At 33.9% G+C, this 17,975-nt stretch overlaps 1 protein-coding gene across 1 annotated transcript in view; it reads left to right on the top strand.

Annotated features, from left to right (window-relative positions):
- Window positions 1-13,907: 13,907 nt before the first annotated feature.
- LOC133193586 (polycystin-1-like protein 1) overlaps window positions 13,908-17,975 on the top strand; it is a 149,948-nt gene continuing 145,880 nt past the window's right edge. Inside the window, exons 1-3 of the mRNA XM_061329547.1 lie at window positions 13,908-13,912; window positions 14,724-14,813; window positions 15,446-15,630. Coding sequence (XP_061185531.1) covers window positions 13,908-13,912; window positions 14,724-14,813; window positions 15,446-15,630 — 280 coding nt within the window. The remainder of the gene's footprint in view (window positions 13,913-14,723; window positions 14,814-15,445; window positions 15,631-17,975) is intronic.

The following is a 17,975-nucleotide window of genomic DNA, read 5'->3' on the forward strand; positions in this document are numbered from 1 at the left end:
AAAGTTTTACAAAAGTAGGTCAAACTTCAAGGTCAATGGGTCAAAATTGTTGGTACCTAAGGGAAAGTCTTGTGGCAGGAAATAAAAAGAAAATATGAAAGCCCTAGCACCAACTATTCAAATGTTATGGTCAAGGTTAAAGTTTTTCAAAAGTAGGTCAAACTCCAAGGTCAAGGTGAAAGGGTCAAAATTATTGGTATTCAAGGGAAGGTCTTGTCACAAGAAGTACACATGTGAAATATGAGAGCCCTAGTACCTACTGTTCAAAAGTTAAGGGCAAGGTTAAAAGTTTTTCAAAAGTAGGTCAAACTCCAAGGGTCAAATTGTTGGTACCCAAGGGAAGGTCCTGTTTCAAGAAATATATCTATGTAATATTATAAAAGAGCCTAGCACCAATTGTTCAAAAGTTATGGTCAATGTTAAAGTTTTTTTAAAAGTGGGTCAAACTCCAAGGTCAAAAAAATTTGTACCCAAGGAAAGGTATTCTCACAAAAAATCCACATGAAATCCGAAGCACCAATTGTTCAAAAGTTATGGCCAAGGTTGAAGTTTGATAAAATTTTGCAAAAGTTTGTCAAAGGTCAAGAGGTCAAATATGTTGGTACCCAAAGAAAGGTCTTGTCACAAGGAATACACACGTGAAATATGAAAGCCATAGCTCCAACCAATCAAAAGTTATGGGCAAGGTTAAAGTTTCTGTGGACAAGTCTTGAGTGCTTGTCTGTATGAGAATTGTTTTAATCATAAGGCAAAATAGCATGTTTCAATTTTGGAGAAAATGTTTCTAGTTGTGTTAAGCAATGTGCGATGTTTATGAAGTCATTTGGACATAAAGTAATTGAGTTGACTATGACGTAATAATGGTCATGACGCTGAAGGAAAAGTTATATTCCACCAGTTTTGAGTCCGCAAGCTCCCTCAATAATAGAAAGGATCAATATGAAGCCGATTGAAAAATCATCACTAATGTAAATATTACATAATGAACATGCACTGTGGACTTTGTGTATGCACTCTCCGGATATTGACCATATATTGATTTGTCTCTGATGTGGATTACTTAAATTATAGGATATATTGTTTTCATGAGTTTGACTAAAATGTATATCTAAGCAGTGCCCCCTATAAAGACTGCGGTGCTGTCTTTACCCTGTCTCCAAGCACCTCTGGACGTATTCACAAATAGAAAAAAAATGTAGTCAAGCCACAGGTGTATAGAACAGAACAGAACATTTATTTTCTAATTTAGAGCCCATAACAGAGCAAGTATGAAATTATTACAACATGTACAATAATAAAGAAAAGATATGCCAATGGATAGTATAACAATTTGTAAATCAACAATAATATTGTACTATTTCACTTAAGGTATTCAATGTATAACGACCATATTTGGTACCTAATCAGGCGCGGATCCAGGAATTGAAGTTAGAGGGGGCGCCAAAAGTAGGCAGAGGGTCTGGGGGTCGCCTTGAGGTCCCCAGTGGGTCCAGGGCGAAGCCCTGGTGGGGGCCCAGGGGGCAAAGCCCCCGGAAGCTCCTGGATTTTAGAGATTTTGTAGGGTAAAAATGAGGTCTACCGAGTGGACATTTTTACAATTTCTTGACGAAACTATGATTTATGCTAACTTTGACAACTTTGCTTCTAATATGTTATCAGTCATGTAAGTTTGGTTAATTTCACTTTCATCATTATTTAGCAATACATATTTTTATAGTTTAAAATGATTCAAAAGTGTTCAGGATTCCTTCATTATACATTGAATACCTTAAAGGGAATACTATATATAAAAGTGTATGGCTACTACAACATGTTATCATTTATGAATTTGCCCACAGAATTAAGAGTTTCTTTGTCTTCAATATTGAGTAACCAAAAAAGTTTTTTGTTATATGTATATGTAGGAGAATTTTTTAAAGTGGGTATTATGTTTTATTTCAGGATTTTTTTTTTTTTTTTTTTTATTTTTTTTTTTTTTTTTGATATTTATATTATCGTGGATTCGGTGACCTACAAAAGAGGGGAGAGGATATGTGGCGGTGCTTTGATGTTTTCAGAGAGAGAGAGAGAGTCTTATAAATGCTTAAACTACCCGGTTTTAAAGAATAGTTTTAATCGAGAAATGTACCCCAGTAAACTTCCAAAGGATTTAAGAATTATATTAACAAAATCAATATTTAAATTAAAACTCGTAACCACAGCTAGAATTCCAATCGAATAAGTAGATAGAGAATCTCAAATTCATGAGTATTTACAATCAAGATTAATATGTTTTCTACGAAATATAAATAAACTGTATGGACACTCCATTACATAGTGGAATTCATCATCCAAATTAAAGAATTTTTATCACATTTAAGACATACTTTTTCTTAAACGTCAGTGACTCTATGTTACAATCAAGTCTTCCAAAGATGTTGATTTTTAATTTAAAAAAAAGGCTCTAGGGATGTCTGTATATGTTTAAAAAAAGAATGGCCCATTTCACTTCAAATTCTTTTAGTTCTTCATTAATTATTACTGTATTAGACTTTCTTTTTCGTATGTATATATGTACCTCATGTACCATGATTTGTCTGGTATGAGAAAAATAAATTAACCAACCAACAAACGTACCTGAGAACAATATAATATTATTGATTGGTTGATTTTTTTTTCATTATAGATATAATTTTCTTCAAACTGTTGAAAACGCTATAAATATTGTTTAATTGAGAAAAAATGCACTATCACGGAAACGGATTTAGGTTTTTTAAATGGTTATACATCACAGTGTCTATATGGTTCTTAAACTGTTAAAGTGGATATATATTGTACGTGAGTCCTCCAAACCCGTCCCGCTGCAAATAAAAAACAATGCCTCGATCTCTCTCCCTCCCCACCCCCACCCCTCTTCTCTCTCTGCGTCATTATGAATTGCATATAATGTTCCTTTAAATATTTCTTGGCAAATACTTATGAATATACAGAATATACTCGACTGGCATGCTGTTGATTTTTAAACCTATTTTGAGATGTTATGCGCAATCGCGTGATTCTGAGGACCGGCATACTAGAAACTTCCCGATGTTATGAGAGAGAGGGAGAGAGAGAAGGAGGTGCCTGCATCGAGCATTGTTTGTATCGGGATGCTGAGTAAACAAAACTTCCGCGAAAGAAAATAGTTCTCGACAAATCACTGATGCATTTTAGCAACCTGAGAGTTAATATGATCACAAAATATAAAATTACTCTTAAAAAACTATGCTGTTTGATGTTTTATGATGAGTCCTTCTTGTTTAAAAGAAAAAAAACACACAGAATCTTTGGAAGTTGGGGTATGAATACAAAAACTGAAAAAAAAGATGAAAGTTCCTCAAGTTTACGAAGAATGGTGAGCAGCCGAGGAAGCGGGATTATTTTCCTGAGTCTGATATTTATACACCTGTGTTACCTGACTTGTGACGTTAACGCTACAGGTAAGTCGTCCGAGGTGTTGGAAAGCGTAACACGTAAATCGTGACACAGAACACCTGTACAGCGGTACGTACAGGTGACCACCTCCTCCCCTCCCTCTCCTTAATACACACGTAATCTTTTACTATTACGCATGAGAATTGTAATAGGTTTACAACGTTTCCAATTAAAATCTAGTTAAACGGGCATGTACACCTATATCGATGGTAGGCTATAGTGTTAAAGGACTTATCGCATGATCTTTCAAAAATCGTAATTTTATGAAAAATATTATCTACAACCTTGTTTATTAAAATACTGAATAGAATAAACGTTGTTGAAAGCATATTTTAAGAGATATTAGGAGTTGAAATTCAAATATGGCAATATGCATATTTCAGTCGGATTTCGGCGAAATACTGCTCTGACGTCATAGGCGACAATTCAGTGATAGAGAGATGAGAATATGCACACTAATTACGGAGTTATCAACAACAAATGCAGCTTAATTACGAAAAATGCTGAAAAAATTAATGCCTAACGTGCCTCTCAATTACTATAGAAACATTAACTAGTTCTATGGTATAAGGCTTCTGAGAAATTTTCGTTTTTTATTCCAAACATTTAGAAACTGTAGCTTTGAATACGGCAATGTTTCGTGATCGGGAAATTATTTTTCAAGATCGCCATCCTTTAAAAAAACATATGAAGACTTGCATAAATTAATATTATGTTAAAAATAAAGAACAACAAAGTTATATAGTGTTAAATTTGTGAATCAAATAAGTAAATACGTGTGATAAGATGACAAATCAAATCGTATTCTGATGGCGAGTTTCTTCGTCTTCGCCGCGTCTCCCTCGCTATCGTCGATGCTATTTAAATACAATGTAAACAGATTTTTCTTGCTGCAATTCTAACATATAAGGTTGGATATTCAATTTCATATCGATAAAATAAGCGATTTGGTCATCCACAACGCAGAAAATTCAGGTTGTATCGCGTATATTTTCGTAAGATTAACGTGGAGCTGATCAGCCATTGTCGCCTTTGACGTCACAGGGTCACGTGATCGCTATCTAATTAACTTGGATTTTTAAATCAGGGGTTTTCATTTGAGTTAATAATTGATTAACTACCGCGATTTATCTGCAGTAAAAACACAAAATTTTAAACTGTGGTCATAAGGAACGTTTTATGCTTTTAATTTCAAATAATTTAGAAACATGCAATAAGTCCTTTAAGGTGTGTGACTGTGTCACTGGAAGGTATCGAAGTGTACGTGTGCTGGAAAAAGATGTAGTTAAAAAAAAATTACCAACTGTAAATTCATGCTGTCAACATTACCTGACATGTATTAAAATCAGAAACCTATCATGAATTGATTAATTCCATACCTTGATCATGGTGTACATTTGGTATGCGTGGCATCATCAGCTTAATTTACTTTTGTACCTAGAAACTGCTATGTTTAAAAAGGTATCAAACTACAATATTACAAGTTTAACTAGAAGTATGTATAAAACTTAAACTCTGGAGAGGGGAGGAGATCAAAGGTTGTCACCCAGGTTGACCCTTAATATTGCATCATTTTATTGTCATCTAAAGGGGAACAACACAGTAGTCACCCTACAGATGAGGGAGACATCACAAATTGTCTCCCTGGATGTGACATGCTCTTGTCCAGTCAGAATGACTGTATTATTCTGAACAATGATAAATGTAAGCAGATTTTCTTCATTATTAATTAATTAGATATTCATTAAGTTCTGGAATTTTTTTTACCAACTTATTAAACAATTCAAGAAATATTTGATCGTGTTATCTTATTGTTATTTTACCATAAGGAAAGGTACATGCATAATAATATCATATTTTATTATATACCCAAGTGTGTATCACTCAATTTTACTGTAGATTTCGTACAATCACGTGACGGTGTGATCCGACTTTCCGGATCACCACACTGTGGTTTTCTGAATCCATATCACCCCTCTCTGAAACTGATGACGTAGTACACAGAAACATGACGTTATTTTTCATGCGCATCAAAAAGTTCCTTGAAAAATGCTTTGTTTAATGGAAAAATCTTATATAATTCATCTCGAAAGTTTTTTTAAAACTATATTTTGCTAGTTGTAAGGGAGGGTATATAATAAATTTATCATTATAACAGTAACTTGATCCGAAGAGCCGTATCACGTCTCGTTGACAGGCGCGGATCATCAGATCAAACTCAATGCTTCGCGTCTCGTTTGATCTGATGATCCGCGCCTGTCAACTCGACGTGATACGACTCTTCGGATCAAGTTACTGTTATAATAATGTATATATTCATTATTTGAAGACTTGAAATATATTAAAGAGATGGGAGTACTGAATCTCATTGGTAAACTACCCTGAATAACAGTATATATGTATATATACATGATATACTGGTCACAACATCTTAATAATCTTTAATCTGCCCTTCTCATTCATAACTTTTTAATTTAGCAGTTTCTAGTGTTGATTAAGTGAGGAGGGCAAGTCATTGTCTTGCAGAAGCTTTTCTTTCAGACTCGATCACTATCACATGTGCCTCCAACATGAGAATGGTACATAAAGATCTAAGAATTGTCAAACCATGACAACTCAAATAAATTACAGTCGAATTTCGGAATCGCAAACACTGATATGTAGAATACCATGGATATATCGAAGTGATTTTGAAGTTCTAAACACGTATTTCTTAAGTATTTTGTCTTTGGTATCTCGAACCCTTGGATATTTCGAATTTTTTTTCTCGGTCACATTGAGTTCGATATAACGAGGTTTGACTATATGTAGAAAAGTCTAAGAATGATTAAAGAATTATGAAGTGTTTTATGTTTTACAGAAAGATACTGGTTCCAGGGATGTTACTCAGGATTACTCGGTGTTGACTCGGGACAAGAAGAAACTCGAGACAATGAGCCTATCTCAAATGGCTCACAGTGTTCAAGCTCCAAAGTGGTGGAGTGTTCTAGAGATTGTTTCAAACAAAGGTCAGTTAAATGTTTGACATTTTACATATATATATATTCTCATATTTTTATTTGTACTCACAATGCGACATGATGCAGTTACAATGTCTTACATTAGTCATATGTGATATACGTCAGTTTTATGTGGTGATCTGCATGAAGGGCAATAATAATATATATTGGAGTTATTTCTCTTTGGTCTGAAGCCATGATAATTTATGGACACTTCAAAAAGCAACTCAAAAGTTACATCCCAAATGGGATTATCTAAACCTGCTTTTAAGATTTTACAATGGATTCCATCACTTCAGAGTTTGCTTGAATCTTAAATAGACACATTTTATCCTACAGATGTATATAGATGTGGCACTCAGATGGGTTCGATTGATGGACTGGCCAGATAGCTCAGTTGATTGAGCACCTGACTGGAGATTCAAGGGGCCTGGTCTGGTCCATCACATTTTTCTCCTCTCCTGTTACATGGAGAATAAAACATACCTTTTGCCACATCACATCATGTATCAGCCGTCGACCAATATCAGCCCTTGGGCCTTTGGTCCTCTCGCTGATATTGGTGTCTCGGGCTGGTACAGGATGTGATATGGAAAAGGGTATGTAATATTCATGTTATTAGGTTCATTATATACTTAGCTATAACATACAGCACACATCTACTTGAGATAAATAATCATTCACTGACTCTTATTATTTCAAAGAACAATGGTTTAAAATTAAGAGAATGTGAATGAAAAAAAAGGTCTATTTAATTTATACATGTAAGAGGAACTGTTTAATCTACAAGGGGTGTGACATAAATCCACATCAGCCCTGGAAGCTGATATGGCTATTGTGACATCAGGCATATTGCATATACAAAAAAAACCTGTATTTATTACTAAGTACAATCAAACCTTGTTATCTCGAACACTATGAAACCAAGAAAAAGCTTCGATATATCCAAGGATTCGAGATATCCGGGGTAAAATACTTAAGGAATAAGGGGTTGGGACTTCAAAATCACTTCGACATATCCATGGTATTCGAGATATCTGTGTTCGAGATACCGAAGTTCAGCTGTATGTAATAAATGAAATTAATTAAGGTTCATTATCTCTCTGATCTGCCACTTCACTTATATCAAATGTTGCTTTCATAACTGATTTTCAAAAAGAAAATTAAGCTATGATGGAAATGCAAACAAACATACAGTATTTGACAGAAATTACCAGTTAAATTGACAATGAGCCAGGTTCACTTTATCCATGAAATGTCTCTGCCCATAAACCAATTAACTGACCAAGTCCCAATGTCCTATTTCAAACATCAGTATAAAGTAGAAACTTAGTGCTTTAACATTTCCTATAGAAAAGCTTCCACTGAGAGTCCAGGTATTAAAAAACAGGCTTGGTGAAATTGCAATGTTCTTGAATTTTGCAGAAAACGGGTGTATTTGAGGACCTTCAGCAAAGAATTAAAATATGAACCCATCCCTTGATCCAAAAAAAATAAAACATGTTTTATAAACTTCAGAAACAATTATTTCATGATTTATAAGCACATTTTGCATCAGAGGTTGGGCTCCATGCAAAATATTGAAAAAACAAGATAAACTTTTGACCAGTTTTGAAGAAATTTTCAGGATTTAAGGATAGTGACGCATTTCATGACGCAATAATACATAAACTAGCAAGAAAATTATGTCACTTTTAATAGATATGCAGTGACCAAGGGTCCAAGTAAAATTTAATGTATTGTCAACTAAAACTGAGCAGTTCTGATTTTTCAGAAATTCACAGGGCCTAAAAAGGCCCGTAGTCAACCTTGTTCTTTATAACCCCAGTTAGAGTTATCTCTCTTTCCAGAGGGTCATTGAACCTGAAGAGGGAAGTAATGTTAGAGTAGTTCTACAAAAAATACTTTAAAAATGATACCTTTACCATGTTTACTATGTAACATATATCAATTAACCTTATTTTATCTCTGTTCTTATAAATATCAACATTATATTCATATATGAACAAACTAAATTATTAATTAACACACAAACATAACCTCTGTTTTAATTCAGTACAAAGGAAGTGCCATAGATCTATACACATGACCTTGAAAAAACGCAAACTAATTTACAAGTGATAACATTGTATAGCTCTTGCAGACTTTTAAAAGAGATTTGAAAGAAGAAATATAACCTAAAACAAAAACATGGGTGCCACCCAAAGTTATGAGTTGGTGCTGTTTTTCTTTGTCCTTGAAATGGATGTATGTTATATAATGGCAGTGTTTTTCTTCATTGATAAAATAACAGACTTCAAGTACTTGGCTTAGAGCTGGGAATGTTTACAGCATTACTCATGGACAGATTTAGAAAAGTTAATGAAGAAACGTCAAATGGTTTGTTTACTTTAATTAATTGTATAAACTGAGAGAAATTTTCAGTATGTTAAAAAAAGTAAAAATAAATTGTACTGGAATTTATTAGAACTCCCGAGTTGTTTGGATTGTGTGGACTGGGGCTTTGATATTCTCTATTGAGAAGTTGATGGCTCGTTTTAATACTCCCCCTCAACAAAGTTGAGGGGGGGGGGTATTTAAAACGAGCCATCAACTTCTCAATAGAGAATAGGGCTTTGATGGCTTGGTAGTTGGAGCTTCTGACAATATATAGTTATGTAAGAGTCCCACCCAATTTTAACCAAAATTAAAGTATATTAATTGGCAAAAATAATGAAATACTTTTCTACAGTATAACAGGGATTTAGCAATGACACTTATTATGAATTCATGCATATAGTGAAGTGACTCCCTTTCCATTTTGTTTAATAACATGTATGTGATAGGGTGATTTATAACATTTATTAATTATTACATATTTCACCCTATCACATGAACTTAACAGATATAATAAATTACGTTGAAAACAAATCAAAATTGTTTTGTCCATGGCACTTCAATATAAGCGTATTTCATTATACTACTGACTTAATTTGTGACTGTGTTTTTCTTATGGTTTGGGATGTTCAAAACCAAAGGGCACAGAAAAAATGTGAATGGCCTTAAATTCATTTATATAATCATGATAAAGTATATATTTCAATTTTGACCAAAAAAAAAAAATGATTAAAAAAAGAAATTGTCAGACGTACTGTGCACCAACGTTGTATTATAGAAATTAACTCTTGTCAGAATTTTTTCCAGATAATTGATGGAGGGTGTAAAAATTAATTGAACTGGAATTGTTCACAAGCCAGTGCAGGTTCTTGTGTATAAACTGGACACATCTCTCAGCAGACTGACATTATTTACAACTGAACAAGCCAGGTCTCTTGTTTCCTTATTGTTGAACTTAATTGGCTGAACTTGCCTGACACATTTTGTAACAATTCAGTGGAGATCAGATTTCAATTTTAAATGGGATAACAGCATGCGGGGACATAGGAACTCGACAGGGGGGACTTGGTTTTCAAATTAACCATGGACTAAATTTGTTTATATTGTGAATTAAATTACACAGAGATGTTTGTGCATTTATCCAATTTATGTTTTTTTGAACGAAAAGGATTTTATAGTGTTTGACAAGATTGCCTCAAATAAGAAACAGTTACCATAGAGACAAGAGATTCTGCAAGATATTTTAGACTGGACTATATTATAGCCAGGTCACGATGTGAAAAAGAGGCTTCAGATAAGGTATGCAAGCTATGAACAACTTCATTATTTTGAATAGACTATTCGTCAGATTTATATTTCAGTGAGATTGTAGATTAGTAGATCTATTCTCAGACACGGATCATAGTCAAAAATTACTACATCAAGGATTTTGCCCTTGTATCTTTTTTTTCAAAGCCCGTGAAATACGAGTTTGATGAGAAGTAAATCAATCCTATCCCTGATTGTAGCTCTCTCTTGCCTCTTTATTTCTTGAATACTGTTTATTTATTTTATCTCTCTCTCTCTTTACAGTAAAGCACACTTATAGCGAACACACTTATAATGAATTTACACTTACAGCAAAGTGATTTTCATTCCCCCTGCTCTGCATGTCCCTGGCAATTTGTTGTATGTGTGTTTTACTGTATCTTATGAATCAGACTTTTTCGATGATTTTAACATCTAATTTTATGTGATTTGCAATACAGTGTAGCCCAGAGTGAATCTTTTGTGTCCTCTGGACATACATATATATTGCATTACTTTACTGGTTTGTTTCTTTCTCTGGTCCGGTGGAAATTCTTTGGGGGGTTATACATGGTTATACAGGAGTGATTATACAGGAGGGGGGAGGTGCACTAGGCAATGTCTGCTGGGTCACCCTGGAGTGTAACTCCCCTTTCCCCCTTGCCATAGCTCCTGAGAATCAGCAATTTAGAAAACCTTATTAAACAAGAATTACCTGAAATTTTACTGTTTTACATTTTCTTTTGGGGGGGGGGGGTCTTAATCTGCACCTGATATGATTGATATCCAAACCAGTCTTGCAGATACAGTGCATCTTTGGATAATATGTATGGTGCATGCTCCATGGCCAGCTGCTGCATCTAACAAACATTACTCAAGTTATACAAAGAGCATGTAGATCGTTTCCTGATTTTCTTCAAGAGGTATTCAAACTAATTTTAAAAATATGGTGCATCCTGTTGTAATGATCTTCTAATGCGTGTATAATGGTTGCTGCCTCTGACCTACATTTTATGCTTGAGTGACTCTGGTCATGCTGGTTATATATATATATATATATATATATATATATATATATATATATATATATATATATATATATATATATATATATACATCTATCTATATATGGCTCTTGCTATTGTAAGGAATATCCAACCAAAGTATACACCTGCTTCAGTGTTAACCAGACACAATTTGAGCATCTAAGCAGACCACAGGTAGATTGCTTTTGAACTGCTTTCACAAAATCTGACTCAATTATGGGATTGGCATAAAGCATTAATGCGCTGAAGGGGTAGAAGCTAGTTTATTGTAAACCAATGTGAAGAAGGAATATGCATGCAAGAAATATCTGTGAATTTTGAGACCTTTTTTTTTTTTTACTGTAAATCACCAAATGATCTCGACACCTTATTTTTGCGAGATGGGTATTTGCCATTTATAAGCTAGACAAAATTTTCACGAATTCTGACTATTGCCCTATATAATCTTTACTAATAAAAATATACGAAATATATGTGAGAAGGAAAATTTCATGAGGAGATAGCCTCGCGTAATTAGGCAAAAATAAAGTTCTTGTGAATAAAAAGTGATTTACAGTCCTCATGAATATTTCTCACCACAACCTATTTATTTTAGTATTGTATATTTATGTAGAAAGTTTCTTCAGTCAAGAAAATTAGTTCAAATTGACAAATCATTGGTTTACTATATTCAATTGAATCATGGCCTAATCCTGTTTCAGAAGGAGATATTTAGAGTAGGATGGAGTCACACACAAAAAAAAATACACATCTTCAGAAATGTTGATATTAAAAAGAGAAAAAAAGAATGTGTGTCAAAGGTTTACTTTTGTAGTTTTAATTTCAAAATGCTCAAACCATTTCCCTGTTATTTGTTTTGTCTCATTATTTAACAACTAGGACACAAGGCTCTGCTACATCAGGTTTAGAAAGGTCTGTATCCTATTGTTTAAAACGAGCTGTCTATTATTCAAAAAGATTTCTTAATAAAGCCATCTTTATAATTTCACATCACCTTCCTATCATACCTTGTATCAGGTCTGATAAAAGTTAGGATTATATTGCTGAATATAGGCAGACACAGATAAAAGTTCTTGGCATAGTTTAAGGTTGTAATCGCCAAGAACTGTAATATCAGAATTAGCTTCATAAATAAAACAGACAAAATCAATGCATAAGGACGCATCAAAATCCTTGAGTAAAAAGATCAAAAAGCTAATCCTTCAGTAGAAATATTTGTCAGATGACATCATCTTGACATTGGGTGTTGTCAGGTCCAGGCAGCCAATTGAGGGTAAAAAATTCTTCAGCAAACATGTCGTCTTGGTTAATAAGTTCTTTGATGTTGAGGGGGTCCTCTATGATCAGTGTAAATACCAGGTCTTCTCCCAGGGCCAATCTGACTGAATCAGGAAGGAGGAATTCTGTCTGGAGAGGTTTAAATACCAAGTGTTGTTTACGTAAGATTTTGTAACCATTCTGAGTAAAGGTTTAGAAATGATCAAAGTATGCAGAAAGTGATTGTGGAATGAAGGAAAATGGGGACTTGTATTCACATTTTTGCATCTCATTATTTCCTTTGCTCTAAATGCATCATATAAACATGTGCTCATGTGCACTAACCCCAAAAATTGCTGAAATACAGAGACTGTCTTAAGCCATTTAATTACTTATCCAACAATATAAATTGTAATTAGGCATATTGAACTGTTTCCTGAAAAAATTAATTTGAGGTAACTATCACAAATCCTACAATATTGGTACTTTTCAATTTTAAAACACAAAACGTACTTACTATAAAGACTGTTTTCTGATTGGTTCCTAGTCCTTGATGGGAACAAATGAAATGGAAGCTTTTCAGCAAGACTTTTAAATGGTGGCTTTCATCAAGGGTTTGTGTAGTGGAACAAATATCACAAAACTTTGACATTGTGAAGATGGGTCAGGTAATAAAACACTTTTTTCTTGGCTACTTAGGGAATAAACTGCTGTACCCTTTTAGTGGGGAAGACATGTTTCCCATGGCTTTCAGCTTTAGGCAATATTTACAGTGAAGTCTTATAATTCCCTACTACCTCAGGACAAGCACTGGCATTCCCCTGATTATAGCTATGAAATAAGTGTATACATATAGAGCTCTGTCTCTGCTGGGAATCAAACTGAGTAGGTACTACACTGGTTTTGTGACCTATGTTTTAAGCTTACTGACAACCAGAAACAGATCAGCTGAGGCGAGGCCATATTTTAGATGTAGCCATTACATTCCAAGCAGTGTCAAAATAAAGGTCCACAAATGATGAATTACCTAAAATGCCACCCAGATAACACCATTACAAAAAAACACAGGAATACCACTTATCTGTTGACTAATAAAAACGTGCATATTATAACAAAGATATTGATTTTTCAGAACATTTGTCATATTGTTTATGTAGAGAAAGTTCTGAACAGTTTATGGAAGTTCTTGTATGAATTTGGACAAGAATTTGACTTAAGGCCATATAAATTTAAAATTTAGATTCTCATCCTAATTTGCTGAAACATTGGGGCGGGTGGGCGGATTTTATTTTTTATTTTTTATAAATGAAAGTATCAACAACACATTCGTACACTTGATTTTTACATTATGTTAATGCCAATATGAATAGATTTTATTGTTTTCATATTCTTTTAATATCTACAGAAGATTCTTGTTATAGAAAATTAAAATATTTATAGTTTTATTAACAAATAATCAAGTACACAGATACGGCACACGCCAAACAAAATGAGGTGCTGATCCTAATAAATTGCATATGCATGTTTTCTCATCGGCCTTTCCCCAAATACCTTATAGTTTTACCAACAACTCCTTCTGTTCTGTGTGGTATACAGATATCACAGATTTCCACTGTCCTCATACACTCAATCGTTCTTGAGACTTGACATGTTTGACATTAAATATATCAAATTTGCAAAACAGGATTGTTTAAATCTGTAAAATATTCTACTGAAAAGCCTAGGCCTGAACAGTTTTAAGATTTAACATTTCCTTAGCACTATTATTCTCTAAAGTCTTTGGACGATGTTTTTTTTTAAATGCAAAATCACATACATCTGGAGATCGTTATTTAAAACTTGACCATGTGTCATTTTCTTTGTCTGTTTTTACTTGGTTAAAATCTCTTTAAAAACTTGCCCATGCCAGTGATGGTATCTAGATGTGTTTATATGTTATTTTTGCTTTTCTGCCTTCTCATTACTGACAAATTATCTTTTCCTTACATATTTAAACTGCTTTTATTGCCGATATTTCTCCATTCTTCACATAGTTTTTTTGCTATAAATAGCGCCACGCGACTTTTAATACAGACGGGAGATAACTCTTAAATTTTGACACATATTCTTGCTGAATAAAAATACATGAAAAAAATACGTTTGGCACCGAAAAAGCAAAATAAAAAACAACGGGGCGGGGCACTTTGAGAGGGGCGGGCGGGGATGAGAATCTAAAGATTAATTTTACCTGGCCTAATATTGAATTTTCAAACTATTATTAGAAGTAAATCCTAATCAATCTATATTATAAAAATATTTTTTTCAGGTACAGATTAGTTGCTGTTAGCTTGGAATGTGTATGTCTAAATGATACAGAAGATCTGACAGAAATAGAGAGTACAGGGCTTAGTCAGAGGTAAGGGAAAAAATGATGTTTTATCTCCAGCTTTTGTGAATCTATTTGTTCACTCATTGTATAGAGGCATGTGGGTTTTAATCTTAAGGTTCATTTCTCCTCTGATAAGAAAGGTAACTCTCACTGGAACCTTTATAAAATTGTAAGGGTAAAAGACCATTTCTGTCAATTTTTTGTCCCACAAGGTAAAGTGAAATCAAATGCATTCTACGGTATTTATCATGTTTATAACTAAGACTTGGGGGGGGGGGGGGGGGGGGAGGGGGGGCATTATTAGCATAAAGCAAAATGTTATATGAGTGAACATTTGGATGATGAAGCTTATTAGCTTAGGTGGACCATTCCCATCACATCAAAGTGCAGCTTCTATGGGTTAAGCAGTGTTGGTGTACTCGGTCAGGATTGTCTTTAATTCACTAATACGACTTGACCTGCCCTGACCAGGCTCTGGGGCCATAAAACTTAGAGCTCACTTTTGATCTCAGTCTCACTTTTATTGAAGGAATTAATAGTGGAAAAGTGAGACTGAGATCAAAAGTGAGCTCGTCTAAGTTTCATGGCCCCGGGGCCTGACCTAAAAAGGGGAGGGGTCATTTTGAATTTTGACTACTTTTGTGTTTTTCTTTCTTCAGTGGTGAAAGAAAGAGCTGCCTGAGAGTGCCCAGCTGTCCTGGAAATTCGTCCAGTGTCTTTCTTGTTGAGGGTCCCTTTATAGCAGAGGTCAAGGCCACTGTTAATGTAGACCACGTCATCGTAAACAGACCTGTCGTCATAGAAATAGTCGTGAAAATTCCAAAACTTCTAAATATATCCAAAGGTAGGGATTTACAAAGAATAAAAAGTACCTTTGAATGCTGCAAAGTTTATTTTAGCTGAGTGTTACTTTGTCCTAAAATCAATGAAAGAAAAAGAATTCACCTATTTTGTTTCCCAAACCCATTGCTGCACCAGAGTTATATATATGAACCCATGCAGTTCCATAAATTCATCTGGTAAGGAGGAGAGAATAAGAGCAAAGCTAGCAGATAAAGTAGATGGAGGCAGAAATGTCCCTGTCTAATATTTAGTTTTGCTCTGGACATGGATGAATTGAGTTCATCAACTTTACGTTATTTGCCTGGAAAATCAATTTGTTCAGTACATTTAGTGATGGAACTTGAAATAATTATTTATAAGTAATAATGAAGTAAAATTCCTTTTATGCAGCCTTTTCTATCCCCCCAGTATTGTATTCCTGGTAAAAGTAATAGACTGGGCTTTTCTAATCTCATTTTGCCTCTGGTTACCATTTGCAAAAAATGAGAAATATCATCAGACTGATGGAGCTAGGATGTTCAATATTCTGTAGTTGGATATGGAATTTATTTCATGAGTAGGACATGATTTTTTATATTTTCATGAGTGTGAAGCACGAGGAAAAATAAAAAAAAAAATCCAGTCACTTGTGAAATAAATTCCGTATCCAACTACAAAACATTGAATGCTCTGTTTACTACATTTTCTTTGATTTTCCATTTGCCTCGATCTGTCTTTTCATAATACAGTGTTGAATACAGTATATCTTTTAAATTATTAATGCTTGAAGTGTGGAAAACAGAAGGGAATAGATGACAAAGCTCTATACAGAGTCTACATTTTTCATTATAGAGTCTTCTAAAATTTTGACCAGTTATTGAATTCAATGGTTATTTTTATAAATGTGTGATCACATAATTTGGAGCAGTGTATAATACCGGTAGTTATTTCAGCAAACTAAGTTTATGAAAAATAATGCTAAAACACTTTTGTACACCTTGATATCAGTAATGCTGACACATATAGATGTAAAAATCTGCTTATGGTAAAATACCACTTAATAATACACAAAGAGTTTTGTGTATGGAGAGGTCTACCAGGGTTTATTACTTAAATTATCAAAAATTAACATTGAAAGTCTTAAAGTTTAATATGGAAATTTAGGCAACCCTTTGGCAAAGCAGAGAAATAGCTGGTGTGGTCTGTAAAGATTGCTATCTTGAATTCTTTAATGTTATTATAATGCACCAAAAAAAAAGAAACAAAAAACAAAACACAACAAGGGCATTGTTAGAAGGCAATTTAAACTTCTAGAATAAACTTGGATTGTTATCTTTAAATGACAACATATTCTACGTGAGTGAAAAAACGGACACATTTTGCTAAAAACTAATATGATACACTAGAAGATATACATACTTTCTTCAACTGACTCCATGTACTGAATTGAATATATATATTTTTCAATTCTTTTAATATGGGGAAGAAAGAAAAATCTTCAGGGATATTTGTAAGTTAATTCAGATAAACAGATAGCCATCAAAAAATGTTTCTTATTGAAGAAACATACTCAAGGGTTTAACTTCAGAGTTACTCAGTGAGCAATACATTCGCTTTGTACTAAAGGAACTTATTCTCAGTATGTACAAATTCATGTGTATTTGTGAATTAGGATGAATGAAACCCCTTTATACTAGTGAAGTATTAATGAAATCCCAGGACATTAAGTGAAAGACCAGTGAAGTGAGGGACCAGTAAAATATCTGCATCCTAGTGAAGGACCAATGAAATCTCTGTAAACACAAGTGAAGGACCAATGAAATCCCAACATATTAGTATAGGAACAATAAGATATCTGCATACTAGTAAACAGGTGAAGGACCAATTAAATCGCTACACATTACTAGTGAAGAACCATTAAAAGTGAAGGACCAGTGAACACTAATGCAGGACCAATGAAATCCCAGCATATTTAATGAAGGACCAATGACATCCCAGCATTTTAGTAAAGGACCAATCAAATATCTGCATACTAGTGAAGAACTAATGAAATCTCTACATACTAGTGAAGGACCAATGAAATCTCTATACATACTAGTGAAGGACTAATGAAATCTCTACATACTCAGGGTTTTAAACTAACTTGTAATCCTTGATAGCCATGTGGGCTACTGAATCTTGCAATTCTGGGGCCCACATCAAAATTTATTCGCCCACAGATTATCACACCTTCTACTGAATATAAAAACAACAACCCCATTTTTCTTTTTTTTTTATCATGCACTTCGTGTTTCATTTCTATCCGTTGTAACATTATCCATGACTTATCTAAATTTGAAGTGGAACTCTTCTGTTTATGAAGATTGA

This window comes from Saccostrea echinata, unplaced genomic scaffold (assembly GCF_033153115.1).
Source record: "Saccostrea echinata isolate AGI-Se365-2 ecotype Australia unplaced genomic scaffold, CSIRO_AGI_Sech_v1 ptg000028l, whole genome shotgun sequence".
In the NCBI taxonomy this organism is placed as follows: domain Eukaryota; kingdom Metazoa; phylum Mollusca; class Bivalvia; order Ostreida; family Ostreidae; genus Saccostrea; species Saccostrea echinata.